This window comes from Pleurodeles waltl, chromosome 12 (genome assembly GCF_031143425.1).
Source record: "Pleurodeles waltl isolate 20211129_DDA chromosome 12, aPleWal1.hap1.20221129, whole genome shotgun sequence".
Taxonomy (NCBI): Eukaryota; Metazoa; Chordata; class Amphibia; order Caudata; family Salamandridae; genus Pleurodeles; species Pleurodeles waltl.
In genome coordinates, this window is record NC_090451.1 from 274,713,081 (window position 1) to 274,736,182 (window position 23,102).

Genomic DNA, 23,102 nt, shown 5'->3' on the forward strand with positions numbered 1-23,102 from the left:
TAGCTGCTTATTACTAAACAGACAATGTTCTTCTCTTTTTAAAATCCCTGTCATAAAGGCTTTTTTGGAGGGACTTAAGAGTTATACCACCAAGACTACCTCCAGTCCCTTCCTGGAACTTACATGTGGTACTCACCAGGCTTATGGGACCACCTTTTGAACCAATGCACTCATGTCTTCCACAGTTCTTTCTTGGAAGGTAGCATTTTTAGTTGCAGTTACTCCCTTAAGACGTGTAAGTGAGCTTCAGGCATTAACATTACAAGAATAATTTTTTCAAGTACATAAGGATAAAGTGGTTCTTTGTACTAATCCAACTTTTCTATCCAAGGTTGTCTCTCATTTTCATATAAATCAAACTATTGAATTGCCATTTTTTTTCCCAAACCCTGATTCATTTGCAGAGAGAGTCCTACACACATTAGATGTCAAAAGAGCGCTTATGTTCTATATCGATAGACTTTTAGAAAGACTAAACAACTTTTTGTTGCTTCCTTTCCACCACATACAGGTAATCCCATAACTAAATCTACTATAGAAAGATGGATTGTTAAATGTATCCAAACTTGTTATGCAAAAGCTAAATGGCCTCTACTTAATACCCCTAGAGAACATTCAACACGTAAAAAAGCTGCATTTATAACCAACAAACCTATGGCTAACATTTGTAAGGCAGCTACATGGTCAACACCACACACTTTCACTAAACATTATTGTGTGGATGTTTTAGCACACCAACAATCCAATGTAGGACAGGCAGTGCTACGTACTTTATTCCAAAATACTGTCACACGTACAGGTTAGCCCGGTCTAAGGTAGGGGACCCCAACCTCATACCTGAAGAAGTTGGCGAGGGTCTGCCAGTTGTCTGAATGGCAAACCTCTAAGGTAGCTGATGAGTCAGCACCAGGATCAGCAAAGCTGTCAATGAATGATGTGCGTCACAGGACGGTCATGGAATACACTCTGCCCCCTTTAGGCCTTTGTGGTGTTTATATGATAAATCCTTCAGTGTTCTAAAAAATAGGCCTGACATACTAATGTGTCTAGGAATTGGGGACAGACTCCTGAGCTCCTGGAGTGGCAATATGAGTTAAAATATCATATTCCGAACATGACAGCCTTGTACAGGGAGCAAAATTAAATGTGTTAAAAGGGCTGATACAATGTGCAGCACTAAAAACTGTCTCTTTCAGAATGAAGCAGCCAATTAAAATCTAAAACAAACGAGCTAAAGGCTGGCTGTGCTAAAAAATATGACATGAATAAAAACTTGTCTACGTCTAAAAGGCACAGGCTAGGGGCCTAATGCTAAAATAAGGGTGTCCAACCCAGGCACTAAGGAGAACCCACAAGAACTCTGCCCGTGAACACTTTAAGGAAGGCAGAGCCGCAGTGTGTTCTTGGGCCTTTTGACCACTGCTCATCTGTTTCACCACAAGTCTTGCTGTTTCTGAGGTGACTGTATGGGACTGGCATACAAAAATCCTCAGGCCCCTTGTAAGGAAATGCCTCCTTGGCATGGTTACCCCCTGACGTTTTGCCTTTGCTGATGCCAAGTTATGATTTGAAAGTGTGCTGAGGCCTGATAACCAAGCCCCAGCACCAGTGTTCTTTCCCTAACCTGTACCTTTGTTTCCACAATTGGCACACCCTGGCATCCAGGTAAGTCCCTTGTAACTGGTACCTCTGGTACCAAGGGCCCTGATGCCAGGGAAGGTCTCTAAGGGCTGCAGCATGTCTTATGCCACCCTGGGGACCCCTCACTCAGCACAGACACACTGCTTGTCAGCTTGTGTGTGCTAGTGGGGATAAAACGACTAAGTCGACATGGCACTCCCCTCAGGGTGCCATGCCAACCTCACACTGCCTATAGGTATAGATAAGTCACCCCTCTAGCAGGCCTTACAGCCCTAAGGCAGGGTGCACTATACCATAGGTGAGGGCATAAGTGCATGAGCACTATGCCCCTACAGTGTCTAAGCAAAACCTTAGACATTGTAAGTGCAGGGTAGCCATAAGAATATATGGTCTGGGAGTCTGTCATGCACAAACTCCACAGCACCATAATGGCTATACTGAAAACTGTGAAGTTTGGTATCAAACTTTTCAGCACAATATATGCACACTGATGCCAGTGTACATTTTACTGTAACATTCACCCCAGAGGGCACCTTAGAGGTGCCCCCTGAAACCTTAACCGACTATCCGTGTAGGCTGACTAGTTTTAGCAGCCTGCCACACACCAGACATGTTGCTGGCCACATGGGGAGAGTGCCTTTGTCACTCTGTGGCTAGTAACAAAGCCTGTACTGGGTGGAGGTGCCTCTCACCTCCCCCTGCAGGAACTGTAACACCTGGCGGTGAGCCTCAAAGGCTCACCCCCTTTGTTACAGCATCCCAGGGCACTCCAGCTAGTGGAGTTGCCCGCCCCCTCACGGCCACAGACCCACTTTTGGCGGCAAGGCCGGAGGAGATAATTAGAAAAACAAAGAGTCACTGGCCAGTCAGGACAGCCCCTAAGGTGTCCTGAGCTGAGGTGACTCTAGCTTTTAGAAATCCTCCATCTTGCAGATGGAGGATTCCCTCAATAGGGATAGAGATGTGCCCCCCTTCCCTCGGGGGAGGAGGCACAAAGAGGGTGTAGCCACCCTCAGGGCTAGTAGCCATTGGCTACTAACCCCCCAGACCTAAACACACCCCTAAATTAAGTATTTAGGGGCTCCCAGAACGCAGCAAGATGGATTCCTGCAACTTAAGAAGAAGAGGACTGCAGAGAAGACGAAGACACCAACTGCTTTGGCCCCAGCTCTAACGGCCTGTCTCCCCACTTCTAAAGACACTGCTCCAGCGACGCGTTCCACAGGATCCAGCAACCTCTGAAGCCTCAGAGGACTACCCTGCATCTAGAAGGACCAAGAACTCCCGAGGACAGCGGCTCTGTTCCCCAAAGACTGCAACTTTGCAACAAAGAAGCAACTTTGAAACAACACACGTTTCCCGCCGGAAGCGTGAGACTTTGCACTCTGCACCCGACGCCCCCAGCTCGACTTGTGGAGAACAAACACTACAGGGAGGACTCCCCGGCGACTGCGAGCCCGTGAGTAGCCAGAGTTGACCCCCCTGAGTCCCCACAGCGACGCCTGCAGAGGGAATCCTGAGGCTCCCCCTGACCGCGACCGCCTGCTTCAAAGACCCGACGCCTGGTAAGGACACTGCACCCGCAGCCCCCAGGACCTGAAGGATCCGACCTCCAGTGCAGGAGCGACCCCCAGGAGGCCCTCCCCCTTGCCCAGGTGGTGGTTACCCCGAGGAGCCCCCCCCCCCTTGCCTGCCTGCATCGCTGAAGAGACCCCTTGGTCTCCCATTGAATCCTATTGCGAACCAGACGCCTGTTTGCACACTGCACCCGGCCGCCCCCGTGCCGCTGAGGGTGTACTTTTTGTGTTGACTTGTGTCCCCCCCGGTGCCCTACAAAACCCCCCTGGTCTGCCCTCCGAAGACGCGGGTACTTACCTGCTGGCAGACTGGAACCGGGGCACGCCCTTCTCCATTGAAGCCTATGCATTTTGGGCACCACTTTGACCTCTGCACCTGACCGGCCCTGAGCTGCTGGTGTGGTAACTTTGGGGTTGCTCTGAACCCCCAACGGTGGGCTACCTTGGACCCAATTTTGAACCCTGTAGGTGGTTTACTTACCTGCAAATCTAACAAACACTTACCTCCCCCAGGAACTGTTGAAAATTGCACTGTCTAGTTTTAAAATAGCTATTTGCCATTTGTGTGAAAACTGTTTATGCTATTTTGCTAATTCAAAGTTCCTAAGTGAAATACCTTTCATTTAAAGTATTGTTTGTAAATCTTGAACCTGTTCTTAAAATAAACTAAGAAAATATATTTTTCTATATAAAAAACTATTGGCCTGGAATTGTCTTTGTGTGTGTTCCCCATTTATTGCCTGTGTGTGTACAACAAATGCTTAACACTGCCCTCTGATAAGCCTACTGCTCGACCACACTACCACAAAATAGAGCATTAGAATTATCTCTTTTTGCCACTATCTTACCTCTAAGGGGAACCCTTGGACTCTGTGCATGCTATTTCTTACTTTGAAATAGTACATACAGAGCCAACTTCCTACACCCCTTCACCCTACTACTGCTGCACCTGTCCTTTCATGCTCCGAGACTGGGATCAAGCAGCCATCACCCAGGTCACCAGGGGCAGTGCTGTTTTCAGTCCCCTGCCTCTTCTCCATCAGCCTTCAGACTTCTTTAGTTTGCCCTTAGCAGCACGCTACCACCCTGTGGGAGGCAGAAACAGACATTTTCTCCCAGCGTGGCAGTCTATCACATCTGACAGTTGGGTTTCCAAATGATCCAGCTGGGATATGTTCTTCCATTTTCCTCTGCCCCACCACACATACCTCCCACTTGAGAGCAGCTTTAAAAAGAGCTCCTCTCCATATTGTAACAAGATTTGCAAGTCTTACTGGCCAAAGGGGCAATCGAGAAGGTGCTGGCTTTGAATGTGGAGATAGTTTGTTACTCCTGCTATTTCCTCATTCCGAAGAATGATGGAGGCCTTTGTTCTATTTTAGATTCTTGTTCTCTCTAGCAGACACATTCAGGCTATAGTGGAGCACTGGACTCCTATACACCTTTCTTTCTTTGTCTCTCTTTCCCAGAGTTCTGAAGATGATCAGAAATGACTGACCCAAGTCATCCTAGTGGCACTCATTTGGTGTGTGTAATGCATGGACCTACTGGGCACGAGCGTCTGTTCTCTGATCAATGCACTGCTTCAGATGGATCTTCTGTCAGAGCAGCAGGGCAGGCTTCTAGCCCCAAACCTGCACTATTTACCCCTCCATGTGTGGTGGCAGTTGCCTGTAATCATTCTACTTCCTGAGGGCATGGATGTCATCTTCACAGCCAGGCGTCTCTCTACAAAGTCTGTTTACACAGGGTGCTGGGACAAATTTGTGGCCTGGTGTGGAACCCCCCCCAAAATACCCTTTAGAAGCCAGATTTTCTGCTGGCCCAGCAGGGTCAGGCAGTGGGCATCATTTAAGGTTATTTTCTGGCAGTTTTACATCTTTTCCATTTTCTGGACCTTGTTTAAGTCACTTGTTGTGATGCAGTTTATTACAAGCTTAACATGCATGTTCCCTCCGAACCTGTTTGTAGAATGTTAATTTTGTATTGAATTTCCTCATGTGTACCCTCTTTGAGCCGACTTGCAGCTGTTTATGTCTACTCACTTTCAAAACCATCTTCCTTATTGCGATCATTGCATGACTTCGCTCCAGGCTATCTCGGTACAGCCACCGTGCACCACCCTATTTCCAGACAATACTCGTGTTGAGGTCAAGGGCAGTCTTTTTGGCTGAAGTTGTGACTCTCTTACATTCAGCAGGCAGTCACCTTCCCAAAATTCTTTACCCTGCCTCACCCCTTGAAAGAGAAGAAGAAACGACTCCTTTGATTGGACTCCAGAAGAGCTTTTAGCTCTTACATTGATCGCACCAAAGACAATCAGGTGGGCGATACGTTTTATGTTGTGTTCTCCAAGGCTAAAAAAGGTAAGCCAGTGTAGAAAAGGACTCTTGCGAGGCAGATAGTCATGTGCATTAAAATTGCTTTGTGTTGGCCAAGAAGCAGCTTCTGGAAGGAATGAGAGCTCCTTATACCAGAGCCAATGCTATCATTGTGCTTGTTCTTGGCGTCTGCCAGGCTGAGACATGGATGTCAGAGCACATTTTTTAAAACACTACTGCCTTGACAGCCAAATGGAATGGAAAGGTCATTTCGCCCATCAATTCCTACTGAGAGCACTGCTGTGGAAACTTTTAGTCCCCATCTAATGTTTGGGAAATAATCTAAAGATGTGTAACCTGCAATTAGAAAGAGTAGCCACTAGAAAGAGCGATACCGAAGGTAAGTAACTTATTCTGCAACCACGTACAATAATGTACGCAAACAGCAAAACGGTCAATAGCCAAATGATGATAAAATAATTTTTATAAATGAAATGAATGATGCAAGTGACAAATGATGACAAGATAGAGAAGAAAAAAGAAACAAAACAAAATTGTTGTTGGATGGGAAGTCTTCTGCATGTTTCTAGAGAGCTTCTTCCCTGTCCTACGTAGATCTCCTGGCAAGTGACTAGGAAGATGTAGATTTTATTGATTTCTACCTCTATGAACATGACATTCACATGTCCACTGAGGGTCTCACTGTTGATATGTATGGGGATGGGACATAAAGCTCTTGGCTCTGAGGGCAAAGGTGCATGCACAGTGCACACCTCTTTTACAGAGAATGGCTACTGGTCTCTCTTCACCCAGGATATGGTAAACTGACATTGTTGGCGGCATTAATCTATACTTCCTTTACTGTTATTGAGAGGCTCCCTACAGACTCAGGGCCTGATTACGAACTTTGTGAAGGGGATTACTCCAACCCAAATGTGACGGATATCACGTCTGCCATATTACAAGTTCCATAGGATATAATGGAACTTGTAATGCAGCGGGCGGGATATACGTCACGTTTGGGAAGGAGTAATCCCCTTCGCCAAGGTCGTAATCAGCCCCTTAGTCCCAGTAAAACCTGTGTTTTATAAAATAAAACACTGAATGGGCATTGCTCTTAGTAGCTGGTATTACGGTGTAAACTGTATTCTAAATGTTCAACCCTCCTCACCTTCTTGAGTAAGTCTTGGACTGCTCTGTCTCGGTAGCCTGAGAGAGTCATGCGTTGTAGATGACCATTTGGTTATCCAGTATAGAGTCCAGTAGTGCTATGGCCCCAGTACACTAGCAGTGAGCAACTTCCATAGATGCAACTGAAGCCCATTAACCCATAATTGCCCGAGTGACACAGGAAACCAGTTGTCAGAATTGTTTAAAGCATCATATCTACAAAAATAATGGAAGCAATTTCATCAGCCGCTCATGAATTAGAAATAAATTAGAATCAAAGGCCAGGTCACGTTTTCTAGGAAAACTGGTTCTGAGACCATTGATTAGAGAATGATTTCATTAATTTAAAGTAACCCAACATATAATGCTTTTTAAATGATAAGTTTAATGGTATTTCTTTAGAACAACCCAAGCCAACACGTGTTTCATGACAGGCTAAAACAGAAGTTCTTCGAATAAACTGTCAATGTCTTCCTTATATGCTAAAACTCACTGGTCTTTAGTGGCAACTCAATATATCAAATACTTCAGTATATGATTTCCAATGATTTGTGAGATGCTTATCTAACTTAGTGATCTGTCACTCTCACTAAAATCAAGGACTTACCAATTATACCTCGTGTCCCAGGCCCATTTTTGGTGGGCTATAATGGAATCTCTATAGGTGATGGTCACACTGATAGTAATGGCAATTGACTCTAAACAAATTTTTACTAGAAACTGCCCAGGCCCTATTTTTGTTATTTAAGAAACGTAACAAACATATTGCTAAATCTAATCTATTAGCACTGTGGCATAACAAAGCTGTTGGGTATGATAACAGTACCTCCCGTTGTTCGCTGTAGTGGCGGCATACCCCTATTTGAGAGATCACAAAGCACCGATAGACCCCTCTCTGCAGAATTACAAGCCAATTTTTTTTCATTCCCATTACAAATTAAAAGTATTTATTTCTAAATAGGGTCATACTTTAAACACTGATCTATCAGAACTATTCATGAGGCCGAATCACTCAGGATATTCAGCATTAAAAATCTGCAAACTACCTAGGGTCTCATACTCCAAGTCTCCTTTTCCTTTCCAGGTCAAATGAGATATTGGCTTGAACTCTCTAAACAGATCAGCCTGTTTACAAGATATGTGACCTCAATGTGTGCCAGTGCATGCGAATACAAAGTAATTCCTCCCTTAGCCCAGTGTGGACTTTTTCCCTCCGCAGAAGCTACTGGACTCCAGCGTGACTTTTCAGACTGGGTTGTAATTTCATCTAACAATTGTTGAAACTGTGTTGAAAAGAAGAGTAACTTTGAACACATCCTCTGTAAGTATAAAAGCTTTGGCTCATTATGGGAAGTCGTTTCCACACACATTAAGAATGGATTCAACGTCCATCTAAAAGTAGACATTTTACTGGTGACTATACACATTTTTGCTGCCTCCCTGGACATTTTCCAGGACCAGACTCCGTACTTGTATATTTTACACTCACTATGCCCAAAAGCGAATCCTCACCGAATGGAAGTCGTCAAAATGTATTTCAATACACAAATGGTGGGACTAGCTTGTCTACCAGGAAGAGCTGCCAGTACTTTACTTGCGAAAACATGACATTCTGCCCCCATATGGAACAATTTCGGCCATTACGTAGAACAGTTTAGACCATTACTTGCCAAAGATTGACACACTATAATTTCACAATACTCCAAACATCAACAACAGTCTCCAGGATATTCTTTTGCCCCAACATGCTACTCTAGTAATCTAACATCTGGTTATCATGTGCCATTGTAATTGCTTATTGTCACCTCTTGTAGTTTAACTGGCCCACTTTGAGTGCTTCCTTTTCCTGTATAAATGATTTAAATCTCTCTTCAATTACTGGATTGAATATGTGTGGAAGACAGTTCGTAAAATAGACAATTCAGCACCTGATCTACCTTTTTTTTTTAGGTTGAGCATAGCAGCGTGCAAGCACTGCTTTTCCGACGTGTTGATATGTACCTGGGCTTTTGACCATGCCCACTGCACGCCCATCACTACCACTTGTTCATGGGCTTGCCTTTCAAAAATCCTTTGTTTTCGTTGGTAAATGTTTGTCCCTCCTTAGGGCGGTTTTGTTACCTCCTTGGCCATCGACCCTGTTACAAGGATAATTGCAATATTGCTGATAACTTTGACTGCAAGCAAATTTCTTTTTCCTTTTGTCTCCATCCTTTGTGCTCACGACGCTGCTTGAATTGACTAGCCTATGTCAACTTTTTTACTTTTTATTTTCAGTTCGTGTGGGAAGTAAGTTACAGTTAGAAATGTTTGTATATATGGAATCCTTTCATTTGTCAGAAGAACTTGTTTCTATGATTCCTTCCCCCACACACACAATTTAGTAACATTTATTGAAGATTTTTGTTTTAATCTTTCTTGGAAAAGAGAGACTAGCAGGCACAATGACATACCAGTGAAGATCTTGGGTGAAGATTAGAGGAAAAGATCAGGAGTGTAGGAGAAAAAAAGCAAAAGAGAAGAAAGGAAAGTGAGCATGATCTAACAGAGAAAAGAGCACAGTAGACATAGAGAGAGACGGTAGAGCAGGTGTGAAGGAGAAAGATAAGGGGGCACAGGGGAAGGGAAACCGGGCATTTAGAGGAGTGGGCAGACAAGACAAGCATTTTCAATGCAACGGGTCTCGCATTTGCTTGAGTTAGAGCTATTAGCATTGTAAAGAAAAAAAAACGCAGCGCGATAGCACTATGTAAAGTGCAGCGCAATCGCGCTGCGTGGAAAATAAATAGATGCTGAAAACATCGAGCTTTGTATATTTTTAGTGGTTTACCAGTGCTGTGTGGGTGGGCTAAACACCAGGAAAAGCAAGACGTATGCATGCCTTTACAAAATGAAAGCAAAGCGGACTTTAAAAGGCAAGCCCACGAACCAATGTAAGTAAGAAACTGGCGTGACATGGGTGTGGTTGGAAGCCCAAAGACAGATTACAGAATAGGACTGAGCTCTTTGCCCTCGCCCATAAAAAAGAGTGGGTAAAGGGTAGAGGAAAAAGAGAAGAGAGAGCTGATGAGGCTAGAGGAGAAATAGAAGAAAGCTGGGGTAGGGGGGAAACAGCAGGGCATGGATTGAAGGCGAGGGGAAAGAGTGCATAAGTAGGATGTAGAGAGGGTCAATCTGAAATGGAGGTATGGTGGTGACAGGTCATGGGTAACAAAGGAAAGAGAGACAAGTGGTAGACTGGGGCGAAAGTAGACTTGTGCAAGGGGCCAGATACTGCTGTAAACAGTCTCGTTAACCAAGGCTTACTCGCCAGTATGCCATTTTATCTTGGGGCCCAGACTCCATCCTCTTTAATTTTAACAATCGAATTTAAACTGTTTCCTGTGTTTATTTTATTTTATTTTGGTGTACATTACGCTCCTGCTAAAAGCCCTGTAATGCCTCCGAATACCGCCACAAGTTCACTTTATTGAATTTGAAAGCAGTATATTTTAATTTTTGGTAATTTCTTTTTTTTTCCTAGACGCTATTTAAATCGGACAGATGAAGATGGGTTGGAGAACAACTCTTCCTTGGAGAATGGCTCCTCCTCGGAGGGCGCTCGTACAGACTCTGTTATGCTTCGTCGGCGGACACTGGCTGCTGCCGCAGAAAGAAGGCTTCAGATGCAGCAACCCTCCTAGTAATCCACCGGGGAAAAAATGTACTTCAATGCAACACTTCCCATGCCAGCGAGCGCCTGTAAAGCGCCAAACTCCTGGAGTGCCTGCATCCACGCTCTGTAAAGCATGGGCCGACAGTGTTTAAACAGCTGACAAATTTGATGTTTTGTAATATCTTAAAGGACATTTACAAAGGAGTTTTCTGGCTATATGTGCATGGTTTTCTTTTGCCAGGATCGTGCTGTGCAAGGAGGGTGATTATAGGGCAGGAGTAAGACTGGATTGCGGATAAGTAGTTTTTTTTAATGTAGGTCACACAAAGCTGTTTTGCTTGAGGGGTAAGAATATCCGTATTCAAATTATGAATGGGTTGACAGGCAACAACTCGCCGCATTTTAAGAATAAACAACCACAAGCATATTGAGCAGTTTGTACGTATACTGTGACTAAAATTGAAATTACCACAGTAGAGAAAGACCTTGTTGTGCATAAGAAGCATTTAATCACTTCTTACGATCAAAACAGCCTTTTGCACAATGCTGCAATAACCTAATCTTAGTGAGACAGTGTTTACCGACCTCTAAGCTGCAACTAATTGTATCTCCTAGGAGACAGAATTTGACAGTGTTACATTATATTACACTTCTGTAAGTTCATAGATTGTTTCGTTAATGGAGCGTATAGACCAAGATCTGTCTGGATTTCAAGACGCAACACTGAATTTCTTTGGACAGGTACGTTGTGAAGAGCAATGCTTATCTTCTGCTTGCATGCACTATGGAATGTGTGTGAATTAAAACAAAAAACAATTATACACAATTGTGATTTTCAGGCAGTGTTCATTTCTTTAAGAGGCATTTCCAAAGCAAAGTTTATAACTTGACAAAAAAATAAACATTGTCAATATGTATAGAATTTGACAAAATCATATTTTTTAACCTGTGTGTAAGTTTACTAGTACAGTGGCTCACATGCATAGGATACTGGAAGCTTTTTGATGCCACAGTTCTGATTTTGAAGATCATGGTCTAAGTAGTGTACAAACAACTTTTCACATTACTGTTGTTTGCCCGTTAAATGTTTGTCTAGTTGTGAGTGCTGGGGATTTGCAAGAATTGCTGATGTTCAATACACCTCCTATATAAATTTTATGTCCTAGGTCTTGAAGGCTATTGACTTCCTACTGATTTTGGTAACTGCTTCCTTTGCCATGAACCTGTACGGCCTTTTACCAGTAGTCACCATAGCCAATGAACTGGTTTTCTTCCTTGGTTGCTGTACACTGAGTTTTAGGCAACGTCGACCTAGAAACCAGTGAGAGGGCACTCTTTTTGTTATGGAGAATGGACAGGATGCAGTCTGTTAAAGAACACCAGTTAGTTAGAAGTGTTTGTTAGGAGTGTTTTAAAGACTCCTAGCCAGATGGAAAAGTATTTTGGCACGTTTTATTTCGTTGAGGATATCTTACTTATTGTGAGGTCTAGAGAAGGGCCAGCTTTCCTTCTCAGAGTGTGGGTTTAAGTAACCAGAAACCTTAACAGATACTAACTGCACAGATTGCAGCCTCAGGAAATAGTGTGATGTGCGAGTTTTGATCAAGAACATTATTTTATTTGTTACACATTAAATACATAATTTGAGTTATTTCTTTCTCAAGGGATGTCAATCATTGTAAAATAAAAGTGAGTTCAATGTGTTACTACTACTGCTGCTGCTGTGTTCTCCAGACTGTGCAAAACTGAAATTTACTGAAACTTTTATTTGCTTTTTTACCTCTTTATAATTGTAAACAGTTGATTCGAGGATTATCGTTTTATAAGAGTCACTTTTTTTTCGCAAGTTGTTTTTCCGCCAGGGGGTAAGTCTCAGTTTGTCATAAGGAGACAAAGATGTGACACAATTTTATGTATTGATCCTTACCTTCCCATCAAGATCCAACACAGATCCACATATGCCTTAAATGCCCTGTATTTTTTTGTACCATCACTGAAACTCTTATTTAATTAGTTTAATAGGCCCTCTATCCTCAGACACTGGCAAACTTGATTTCTTTCTAAAATCTCAAAAATGTTCTCTGGCACTGGCAGATGCTAAGTAGCATTTGTGACATGACTATATATGATAAGTCTGTTACCAGTACGAAGACAGCAGCAAAGTATGTCTGTCAGAAAGAGATGTTTGGCGATACACCTAGAAAGTGTCTTCAAACAATGCCTGCTTTTTCTACTCCTGCCTTTTCCATGCATGTCTTTTCTGTTCATGCATTTACCAAGCAGATGCCTTTATCACGCAAGGTAAGTTTAAATTAAGTGAACCCCCTAAATATATATATATATCCTAACCTGGCTCTACCACTATCCTCTGAAATGCTGAACTTATTCTTACAACCCATAAACACCAAAATTACCTTTACCACCTTTTACCACTGCCAATTCCTAACGCCTAAAATTACCCATATCACCTTTTACCACCACCCACCCCTAAAACCTAAAATTACGTTTGCTACCTAAATCTAATTATCTTACCAATGCTTACCATATGTGGTAAAAGCACATATGTGGTAAAAGCTCCATGGTAAAGTGTTGTGTGTGAAAGGCAGCGTTGTAAAGGCCGTTTTTCTACCAGAAAGTATTGTGGTTTAAAAGGACTGTAGCAACTGAGAAATAGATTACCATTCTAATTTAAATGATCTGGCTTTTAGTGCACCCTTGATCTTGTTTTTCCTAGTTTTGTCAACAAATCTAGATACCTTCGAGGTTCATGTTGCTCATTTCAGTTAGGCTTCTGTCGTAAAGCAAGTGAAGATTTCTTGGCTACATCAGTTTTTAGCTCTTCATGCAACATTAGACCGTTACAAACCCTTGTTGAAATTTCGAAAATACATTGCACAGTTTAATTGCTAATGGTGCAGAGGACTGGATATCTAACCCCTCCTTTAAACTGGGAAGAAGTATTGTGGACTTTATATAACACATGGATTTGAAGAAATATGCTGCAAATTTACAACAGTGCACTATAGATAAACATTCAGACTGATATTTTTTTAAATTGTCCCTAATAGCCTTACTCTGCAAAGCTGTTATCAAGTGCTAATTATTTTTTGATTCACTTTTGCTAAGATAAATAAATGTGCTTTTCCGTAAAGAAATAAACGTTTGATCGGTGTTACTTCTGTTAATTTCCAGAAAATGTCATTTTATACTGTTCCTTGGTTTGTCTTAAAGCTGGTTCACCATGCCTTACTATCTCTAACGTATGGGATCTCTCTGCAGCATCCCTAGTGACCTCAAAACTAACAAAGACAGAGCTCTTCAGAGGGTATTAACCCCAATTCTGTAGTATGCACCTGTTGCCTAACTCCTGCATTGAACCTTTGCTCCTGAGGCTCTTGTCCGTGGACATTGCTTCATTACTTCACAGGTAATTTTGAGCTCTAGAAGTATACTCATATACTTAGGATAAACTTTCAGTCTTGGGGAGATTTTAGGGAAACTTTACTCTTCATTAAAAAGTTATCGCGTATTCTTGCATTAGTGTAGACACAGAGTGCTCGTAATACTTTCCTAGCTTGTAGAACAAATTTGTTTTTAACCTGTTGGCAGGATCCAAAACATGCACTTGCAAGGCCAATAGGTGTCACCTTTTGTACCTATTGGCTTTGTCCATGCTGTTTGTATATGCTGTGCAGAATTAGCAATAATCATTTTTAGCCAGTGCTGTGCAACATAGAGTAAAAGTTAACAAGAACAAAAAATTGATAAGGCCATTTCATTTGGTAGGCACACACCTGTGTCACCACACATGCATGCTGCCTGGGCTTACCAAATGACATGGGTGCGCTTTTTAAAATAAATTACTCAACTATTATGAATCTGTGATTAAAATAATAAAAACTACTAGTGTGAAAGTGCTTTTTTTGGGCTTTTGTAGAACGTTTTTTGGGGTGATACCAGTCCCACCAAAAAATACAATATTTACAAAAGAAAAAACAGAAGGACTGCTGCGGGATTGGGTTGGGAGGGGCAACAGAGGAGTAGCTGGGGGTACAGTGGGAAATGAAAATAAAGACAGTGTTTTTGGGCGACGGGGGAGGAATAAAGCAGCATAAGATGGAGAGAGCAGCACAGAATGCAGGGGAGAAGCACACGAGCGAGCAGCAGATAATGGACAGAGTATCAGAGAGCACAGTGGACAGATTTTGCAAGGAAGGAGCACAGGAGGTAGAGATCTGGAAAACACGCGCATTCTTACGGAGTGGTTAACCAAAAAGAAAAAAGCAGTTCCCTAAAAGTGAGCAGTGGAAGAATACAAGTCAACCACTTAAAATGATGGTGATGGTAAAGGGGGGCTATGCTCTGGGAAGAAACAAGCAGAAGAAGAGAAAGGCAAGCCACCACTGAGAAGCAAGCAAATGAGTCACAATAAAGTCAACACATGGTAAGCAATGGCAATTGGCCGACTGCAAGTGGCGCTTTTTAAAACCACAATAGGTCTCTCTCACTCTTGGGGAGTTTTGGGCTGGCTGGTAGGCGAGACCTAAGGAAACGAAAATTGTTTAAAAGTAAAAACATTGTTTTGGTCCCAAAAAGATAATTGACATAGTAGTTCCTGGCACTGAAGGGACTACAGTTGTGTGCAAATGGGTTCGTTCAAGTGATGAAGGCCATCACTCATACAGAAATCAGTCAATGGCTAAGTGGGTTGGCCTACTTGCATGCTATAGTGGACGGAACAAAAATGGGAATGACCACAGATCAATGGATGAAAGGGCTGGCTTCTGCAGGGACAGCAGCCCTACGAAACTCCCAAGGAATTGATTAATGCCGGACCTAAATAAACAAGCACTTTCAAAGCCAGTTGGTCTCGGCAATCAGGTATGACCGGGAGACTGTCACTTGGATGGAAATGGCAAAGCCTATAGGCTATAGCCTGGGCGAGGCCACACTGGCAGTAGGAGTTTATAGTAGCCCTATTGGCAATAGATTTATTTCATTTCGACCAACGTGTGAAGTAACTGAGTACATTAATTAACTGTATACGGTCGATAAGAAGACGCTGGGTACTAATTAGTGAGTGCCTGAACTTTTATGTTTCCATTTAAAGCACCAATCCATAGTTAAATAAACAGCATGTACAATTTCTGGCTACCAGGATGGAAATTGAGATTGACGGCAATGGTCGAACATAAACCAGAGCATGTAGGTAACCTTGGGAGACAGCACCGATGAATGGGCATGAAGCGATTTCTGGGGTATTAGCAGTCTGCATACCTTTCACCCTGTTACTTTTTATTCGGAAGAACTCAAGCAAATTACCGCACTCGTTTCACAGGTCCGGGCACCCAGTCCAGGTTTTTCCTTTGGTTTCTGGTACTGTCACCCGGGGCCCACAGAACTACAAGTACCAGAATGCAAAGAACACAAAATTGGACGAGCTAATCACTCATGCACCTCGGAAATGTGAAACCACGTGACGCTAGCAAGGGAAAAAAACTCAAAATATTAACTTGGAGACACAAACAATGGTTACTCTACCAACGCACCTCCTGCAATGTGCTTTTCCTGTGCTCCGAGCAGTATAGCTTTGCTGAAGTTCCTGCACATCTGCAACATCTCAGGGAGCTGCTCTTAGCAACACACCTGGGGTTCTCGCTTAAGGGTGTCTCTGCTTCCTCCCACTGAGGTGCAGTCACTCCTCCCTAGAGGTGGGCGAGCCAACAGATTCACAGGGAGACCGGTGCTAGAGTCGAGCCAAGAGTCTGACCTGGTTCTTACAGGTCATGCACGAGCCGAGCCCTGAAAATTATTGCTATGTATATAATACAACAAACATCTTATAAAATATGGTATTCTTTTTAAAATTCGAAAAAAGTGAATTTGCTTTGACATTAATATGTCACATAGAACTGCACTGAGCAGTAATTATTAAGGGGGTGATTCTAATCCTGGCGGGCGGCGGAGGCCGCCCGCCAGAATTCCGCCCCCATAATACCGCTCCGCGGTCAGAAGACCGCGGAGGGTATTATGAGTTTTTCCCTGGGCTGGCGGGCGGTCTCCAAAAGACCGCCCGCCAGCCCAGGGAAAAACTCCCTTCCCACGAGGATGCCGGCTCGTAATCGAGCCGGCGGAGTGGGAAGGTGCGACGGGTGCAGTAGCACCCGTCGCGTATTTCAGTGTCTGCAAGGCAGACACTGAAATACCTTGCGGGGCCCTCTTACGGGGGCCCCTGCCGTGCCCATGCCATTGGCATGGGCACGGCAGGGGCCCCCAGGGGCCCCGCGACCCCCCCCCTACCGCCATCCTGTTCATGGCGGCTTTCCCGCCATGAGCAGGATGACGGTAGGGGGGGTCAGAATCCCCCATGGCGGCGCAGCAAGCTGCGCCGCCATGGGGGATTCTGAGGGCAGCGGTAAACCGGCGGGAGACCGCCGGTTTACCCTTTCTGACCGCGGCCAAAGCGCCGCGGTCTGAATGCCCTGCGGGGCACCGCCGGCCTGTCGGCGATGCTCCCGCCGACCCTCGCCCCGGCGGTCGAAGACCGCCGGGGTTAGAATCAGGGCCTAAGTGTTTCTAAACAAGACAGTCATGTAAATCCTGTTGTGGCCCAGATTATTATAGACCAACATTATAGTCAATTAAATCAAACACAATAGGTTTTTGAACAACTGGTATTCTGAATTCATATTTGAAAGTGCTGCCTTTCATAGTCGATAATGACAAAAAGGAGTTTTGGTGAAATACAATATTTTCCTAAGATCATACAGTTTAATCAGGAAAGCTGCGATTAATCTAGGTTTTCTAGTTTCACTTTGTACAAATCAGCCAGTAAGTGGGTATCTATTTGTCTTTCCCTATGTTAAGGCTTTGTTGTTACCTCTTTGTGCATTTTCCTGCAGTTTATAGTGGAATCTCCACCCTGTATTGGAGCACTTTATATGAGCACCAGTTAAATTACAAAAGATCACATTTATGTATTTTTGTAGACACGGAGAGGGTTAAGTGATACGCTCGCAATCACAGGATTTAAGCTGACACCCAGACTCAGACCTGATGATTTGCAGTCAGCAACTTGGGCTGTAAAACCACATCCTTGATAGAGGGAGGTTGATAGGCAGAAGCTACATGAAAGCTCAGCTTGTTTTGGGCTCAAGGTTTCAACAGGACATCGAGCTGAACCAGGGCCAGGCTTCAGGCTCAAGCTTTCACTGACTCACCCTCCTTTATTCCTCCCATTGGCATCCACAGAATGGGGCTGAAGGTTGCCATTGTTTTTTTCTTTCAAAAACAGTTTTACCAGACTGGAAGCTCTCTTTGATGTGCATACATCACATGCCACCCTCTACAAGTGGGGGAAACAGTTTTGAGTGAGAAGAGTTCCTCTGCCGAGAACTTTTCATTGAAGTTGGCATATTCTTGATTTGGCACCTAACTTTAAAGCAACAAAGTGGAACAGAGCAGCTAGGGAGCCTGGGGCAAGCAACAATGTGTAAAGAGGCAGGGGGAACGAGGCAAGCAACATGGCAGGAAGGGGCAGGGGAAAGGACAAGCAATGATGGGGCAAGAAGCAAAGCAGCATTGGGTAGGAATGATGAGGCAAGTAACAATGCAGGAGGGATGGAGCAAGAAACAGCGTGGTTACGGGGCAAGCAACAACATGGGCAGAAGGGATGGGGCAAGCAACAGCGGCGAGGCAAGCAGATGGGTGGGTACAAGTGAAAGAAAAAATATCTCCGAAAGCACGAGCAGTGGAAGGACACAGCAAGGAAGCATGCTATGCTCTAGGGGAGGAACAAGCACTAAGAGGTTAACCTGGCACACATTGAGCAATTATAAGCAAGGACATATGAATGATTACTAAGCCAACCAATGGCAAGCAAACAATGGGCTTTACGTTCCTTGTAAATAAACAACTTTTCTGATCGAGACTTCTAACTGCAGATTTCTGACCTTGTTAATGTCCCCAGGCACCAGACTGGATCCAGACAATTTTGCTAGCAATTCCTTGTGCATCAATACGTGGTGTCATGTGGCTCTGCGTCTGATTAGTCTTGCCTCGGATCGGACGTTGGGACCCTCATATTTATAACACCTCCGCTTACTGACATTGGTTCCTTTCTTTTCACGTCTTCCTACACAGATCTGGATGTTCTCAAATCCTGTTATCTCTGACAGAATTCTCCCTTTAAACTTTTCAGTGTGCATACATGTCTATGAAGCTTACAGGGTTTAAGCCATATTGTGGCTGTCACTGACAGACCAAGATGAATCACAAGGACATTAGCAAAAATAAAATCTCCATTGCTGAACTCCACAAGCAGTCACAGAAACCATTCCAGTTGAAGTCAAAGGCAAGAAATCGCTCTTGCTCCCAAGGCCGCCTCCAAGAACACTTGTCTTTGAGGTCACGGAGTTCAGGTAGGTCAAATAATTCCTAGCATGGGTCTCTATCATCCCGCCACTACCTAAGCTTGGAGTCAGATGATGCCCCGGGTACCTCGAGGCTGAGAAGAGGTTCCCCCCACTTTAGAACTGATTCCAGCATTTATTCCAATGCACCCCAATCTCTCTGGGCCAGCAGAGGTATCAACAGCTCTGCAAGCTGAACCAGGCCGTAGACATCATCTTCGGTGCACCACTGTGCCCCTCTGGCATGCCTTCCGGTCCCAAGGATCCAAAGTGACGGCCAATTGGGCTACTGTCAATGGATCCATGCCCAATGCCGACTCCACCAGTTGGCCTCGATTTGAGGCCCGTCCCCTTCTCGAGATTCGTGCCATAGACTTTGACACCAGTGTAATATTCATCCCCACTGCTGTGATCAAAACCAGTTGTGGCAACGGAGGAGTCTACCTCCTTCACAACAGTTATCTGTAGGATGACGGAGATGCTAGACCCCACTTTCCCAATGACAGAAGTTAAGACAAACTTCCTTAAGGAGATCCTCAACCCAAGACAAACTAGTCAAGGACTTCTACTACCTGTTAATGAGGCCCTAACTGATGTACAAATGGACAGCATGGCAAAGCCTGGATCTTGCCCGCCAGTGAATAGACAAGTGGCAAGGTAGCATAGGCCTGCTGCCAGGTACCCTGATTTTCTATTCCAACATCCCATGCTGCAGAGCCTGGTAGTGCAGGTGTCCACAAGCCGCCCTCACACCAACAAATTCTCCACTACTCCCCTTGACAGAATCAAAACGGATGGGACATTTGCAAAACAAGTGTTCTCCTGTACTAGCCGTGCCCTCCGATCTGTCAACACCACTTGCCTCCTGGGGAGATTTTCACATGCACTGTGGGACAGGATGACAGACATCTTGCCATCTGTCACAGATGATCTGTGACCTACCCTCCAAAGTTTATTTACAAGGGATCAAGATTCAGCAAAGTACTCCATTCACTTGGGCAACCACTGTCTCAGTAGAGCAGTCAGAAGAAGTGTGTTATGAGGCTTGGATGCGCTCCACTGGGTTTTCCTCAGACGTGCAGCAGTCACTTATGGACATGCTCTTCAATGGTTCCAGGCAATTTGGAGTGAAAGCCTACTCTGCCCTGACGAGATTAAAGGTGAGCAAAGCAACTGTTTGCTGCCTGGGCCTGTTCGGCACACTCATCAACAGCAGCACCCCTTTCAAGGCTTTGATAGGGAATCCCAGCAGAGGCAATGTCAATAAATGCCTCAGCAAAAACAGGCCTCTCAGTCCTATCATGAAAAATGCTGAGGTGCAAGCCAACAGCATCCAGGCCCCTAGGGGCAAGGTTCTATCCAGACCACCTTTCCACAGCTGCCACAAAACCTATTTAGATCATCCTCGGCAGCTCATAATTGCTAGGTAGGAGGCTGTCACCTTTTACATCCCCTGGTTGAGAAGCATCACATTTGACCAATTAGTGCTTAGATTGTAGAATATGTTAATTGCCTACCCTTCCTGTCCTATTAATTGGATATGCCAACAACCAACAACACCACTTGTCCATACTCTGTGGATAAGTTAAAGCTCTCTTGGCCAAGGGTGCAATAGAAAGTGTTCTGGCATCAAATATCGAGACTGCCTGTTATTCCTGCTACTTTCTATTGCTGAAAAATGATGGAGGCTTCCATCCTTTCCTCGATCTGCTCCCTTTGAACTTCCTTCCTTCGGAAGGAGAAGTTCAAAATGCTCAGACGGGCCTAAGTTCTTTCCACCCTGGAACCATGAGACTGAATAGTGACATTGGAATAGCAGGATGTTTATTTTCACATCTGCATCCTGTAGTCCTACAAATGATACCTGCATTTTCAGGTAGGCCAAGAGCACGTTCAGTTCATCTGTGCTCTCTTTTCACTTTATCAATTCCCCCTCAGGAGTTACCAAAGGTGATGGTGGTGGTTACAGCCAATCGGCAGAGTTGGCGATACCAGTCTTCCTGTACCTTGACGACTGACTACTGAAGGCTGATTTGCTTCAAGCAGTTGTAAGCCAAGCAGTTGTAAGCCACCTCCAGACAATGGCTTACCTGAGGACATTGTTGGGCATTTTTATCAACATCCGGAAGGCACTGACTCCTTCATAATTGCTCCCCATCATTGGAGCTGTCAGGCACACTGTGCTTTTCTGAGCCTTTTCTAGACCCCAAGCCCAGGACATTGGGACTATGATCTTGATGTTTTATCCCTTGACTAGACTCGCAGTGAGAGTGGCTTAAGACTTCTGGGTGTCTTGGCCTTCAGCATCCTGGTGGACCACTCGGGTGGCAGATGCAGGCTCTACCGTGGGATCTGAAGTCTCAGTGGGTTCAGCACCAAGGCGACCTGTCAGAGTTCAGCCAGGTGTCAGGAGACTGTGAAAGACCTGCAATGGTAGCTTTCCAACCGCAACTGGACCAGTAGCAGACCCTCCCTTTACCTAACCCACAGCTAACAGTCATGATGGATGCATCCTTGCTGGATTTTGGAGAGCACATTGGTGAGGTGGAGATCATAGGATTCGGGTTTCCATGGAAGCTCCCTTCCACATCAGTCTGCTGGAGCGATTTGCTTGGTACTAAAGCCATTCCTTCTGACCATATTTGGCCCTACTTCCCCTGCCCAGAGTGTTGAAAAGTGACCGAGCCAAAGTTATCCTACTGTCCCTGGACTCTGGGGGATGTGTGTTATGTGAAATTTCTATGCATGAGCACCTGTCCTCTAATCCAGCTGCCCCTTCGAGGGGACCTCCTGTCACAGCAGAAGGGATGAGTCTTGCACCTGAGCTTACACCTCCACATGCTTGGAAATTGAACAGCAAGTTACTACCTTCAAAATGCTTCCTGAAGTTGATGGGGTCATCTTGGTAGGTAGGCATCCATCTACCAAAACTGTTTATGCAGGACACTAGGAGAAGCTTGTTGTCTGGTGTCCCTCTCATAACCTCCAGCCCTTGAATGGAAAGTTGTCTGATGCTCATGTTGATCTTTTATTAGCGCCCGTTGTCTGGATTCTAAGAGGGCCCTTAATTTCTACATAGACCGGACCTGAAATTGCCAACAAAAAGAACAACTATCTATCTTTTTTTTTCTTTGAAGCGAAGAAGGAAAAGGATGTGAAAAAGAGAATCATCTCTCTATGGATTATGTTATGCATCAAAATCTGCTACGGGCTGGCTAACAGGCAACCCTCAGAAAAATTGCACCTGAGAGAAGACTGCTGCTGCTGCGCTAGAACAAGGCCTACCAGGTTGGACATCTACCAGGCTGCGACGTGTGCGTCCCTCCACACATTCATGAACCACTATTGCCTAGACAACCAAGCCATGGGATGGGTACTTCGCCGATCTGTCCTGCAGGATTTCCTGGTCTAAGTCATTCCACACACCCACCACTTCAGGAGATACTGCTTTGCTATCTACTCATCATGTGAGGACTCTGCACTTAGAAGTCTCTGTCGGAAGAACAAGTTACTTACCTATAGTTTTGCTTTTTCTGGTAGACACTATGGGGGTCATTCTGACCTCGGCGGTAAAAGGCGCTTACCGCCGGTCAGAAGGCCGCCACAACACCGCCGCGGTCGCGGTAAACCGCCACAGTCATTCTGACCCTCAAGAGGCAAACCGCCAAAAACCCGACATCAACAAAAGTCTGCCACACCAACGGCCAGCGTTAAACTGGCGAAGACCAAACCTCCACCGTCACGCCAGCAGAAATACGCCCATGCCATTACGACCCACGAATCCACGCGGCGGTCTTTCAACCGCGGTATTCCATTGGCGGTACACACCGCCGCGCTCAAAATACACATACAGCTCCAAAACACAGCCACATTGGACAATTTGAAATACACACACCTGAGACACATACACACAACACTCCCACACACCCAATTAACTATAAAACACACACCCACATCCCCCACAAACCCCTACGACCACAAATCAGAGAAGAAGCCCAGAGAGAGACAGCACAGAATAGAGAACACCATCACACAGAGGCACACTACACCATCACCCACACAATAACCACGCACAAAACATCACACACCACTACACTCACCACACTCATCACCGCAAACACCACCCCACACCTCATCCACACCACCCCATGGCACCCCAAAGACACCCTAGGTTCTCAGACGCAGAACTCAGGGTCATGGTGGAGGAAATAGTTCGGGTAGAGCCCCAGCTCTTCGGGACACAGGTGCAGCACACCACCATTGCCAGGAAGATGGAGCTATGGCAAAGAATAGTGGACAGGGTCAACGCTGTGGGACAGCATCCAC

The 23,102-nt window shown here is 44.8% G+C and overlaps 1 protein-coding gene across 1 annotated transcript in view; it reads left to right on the forward strand.

The window, feature by feature from the left end:
• Nucleotides 1–12,070, forward strand: part of AMFR (autocrine motility factor receptor) — a 487,879-nt gene extending 475,809 nt beyond the window's left edge. Inside the window, exon 14 of the mRNA XM_069215844.1 lies at nt 10,233–12,070. Coding sequence (XP_069071945.1) covers nt 10,233–10,392 — 160 coding nt within the window. The 3' untranslated portion in view covers nt 10,393–12,070. The remainder of the gene's footprint in view (nt 1–10,232) is intronic.
• The last annotated feature ends 11,032 nt before the right edge of the window (nt 12,071–23,102 follow it).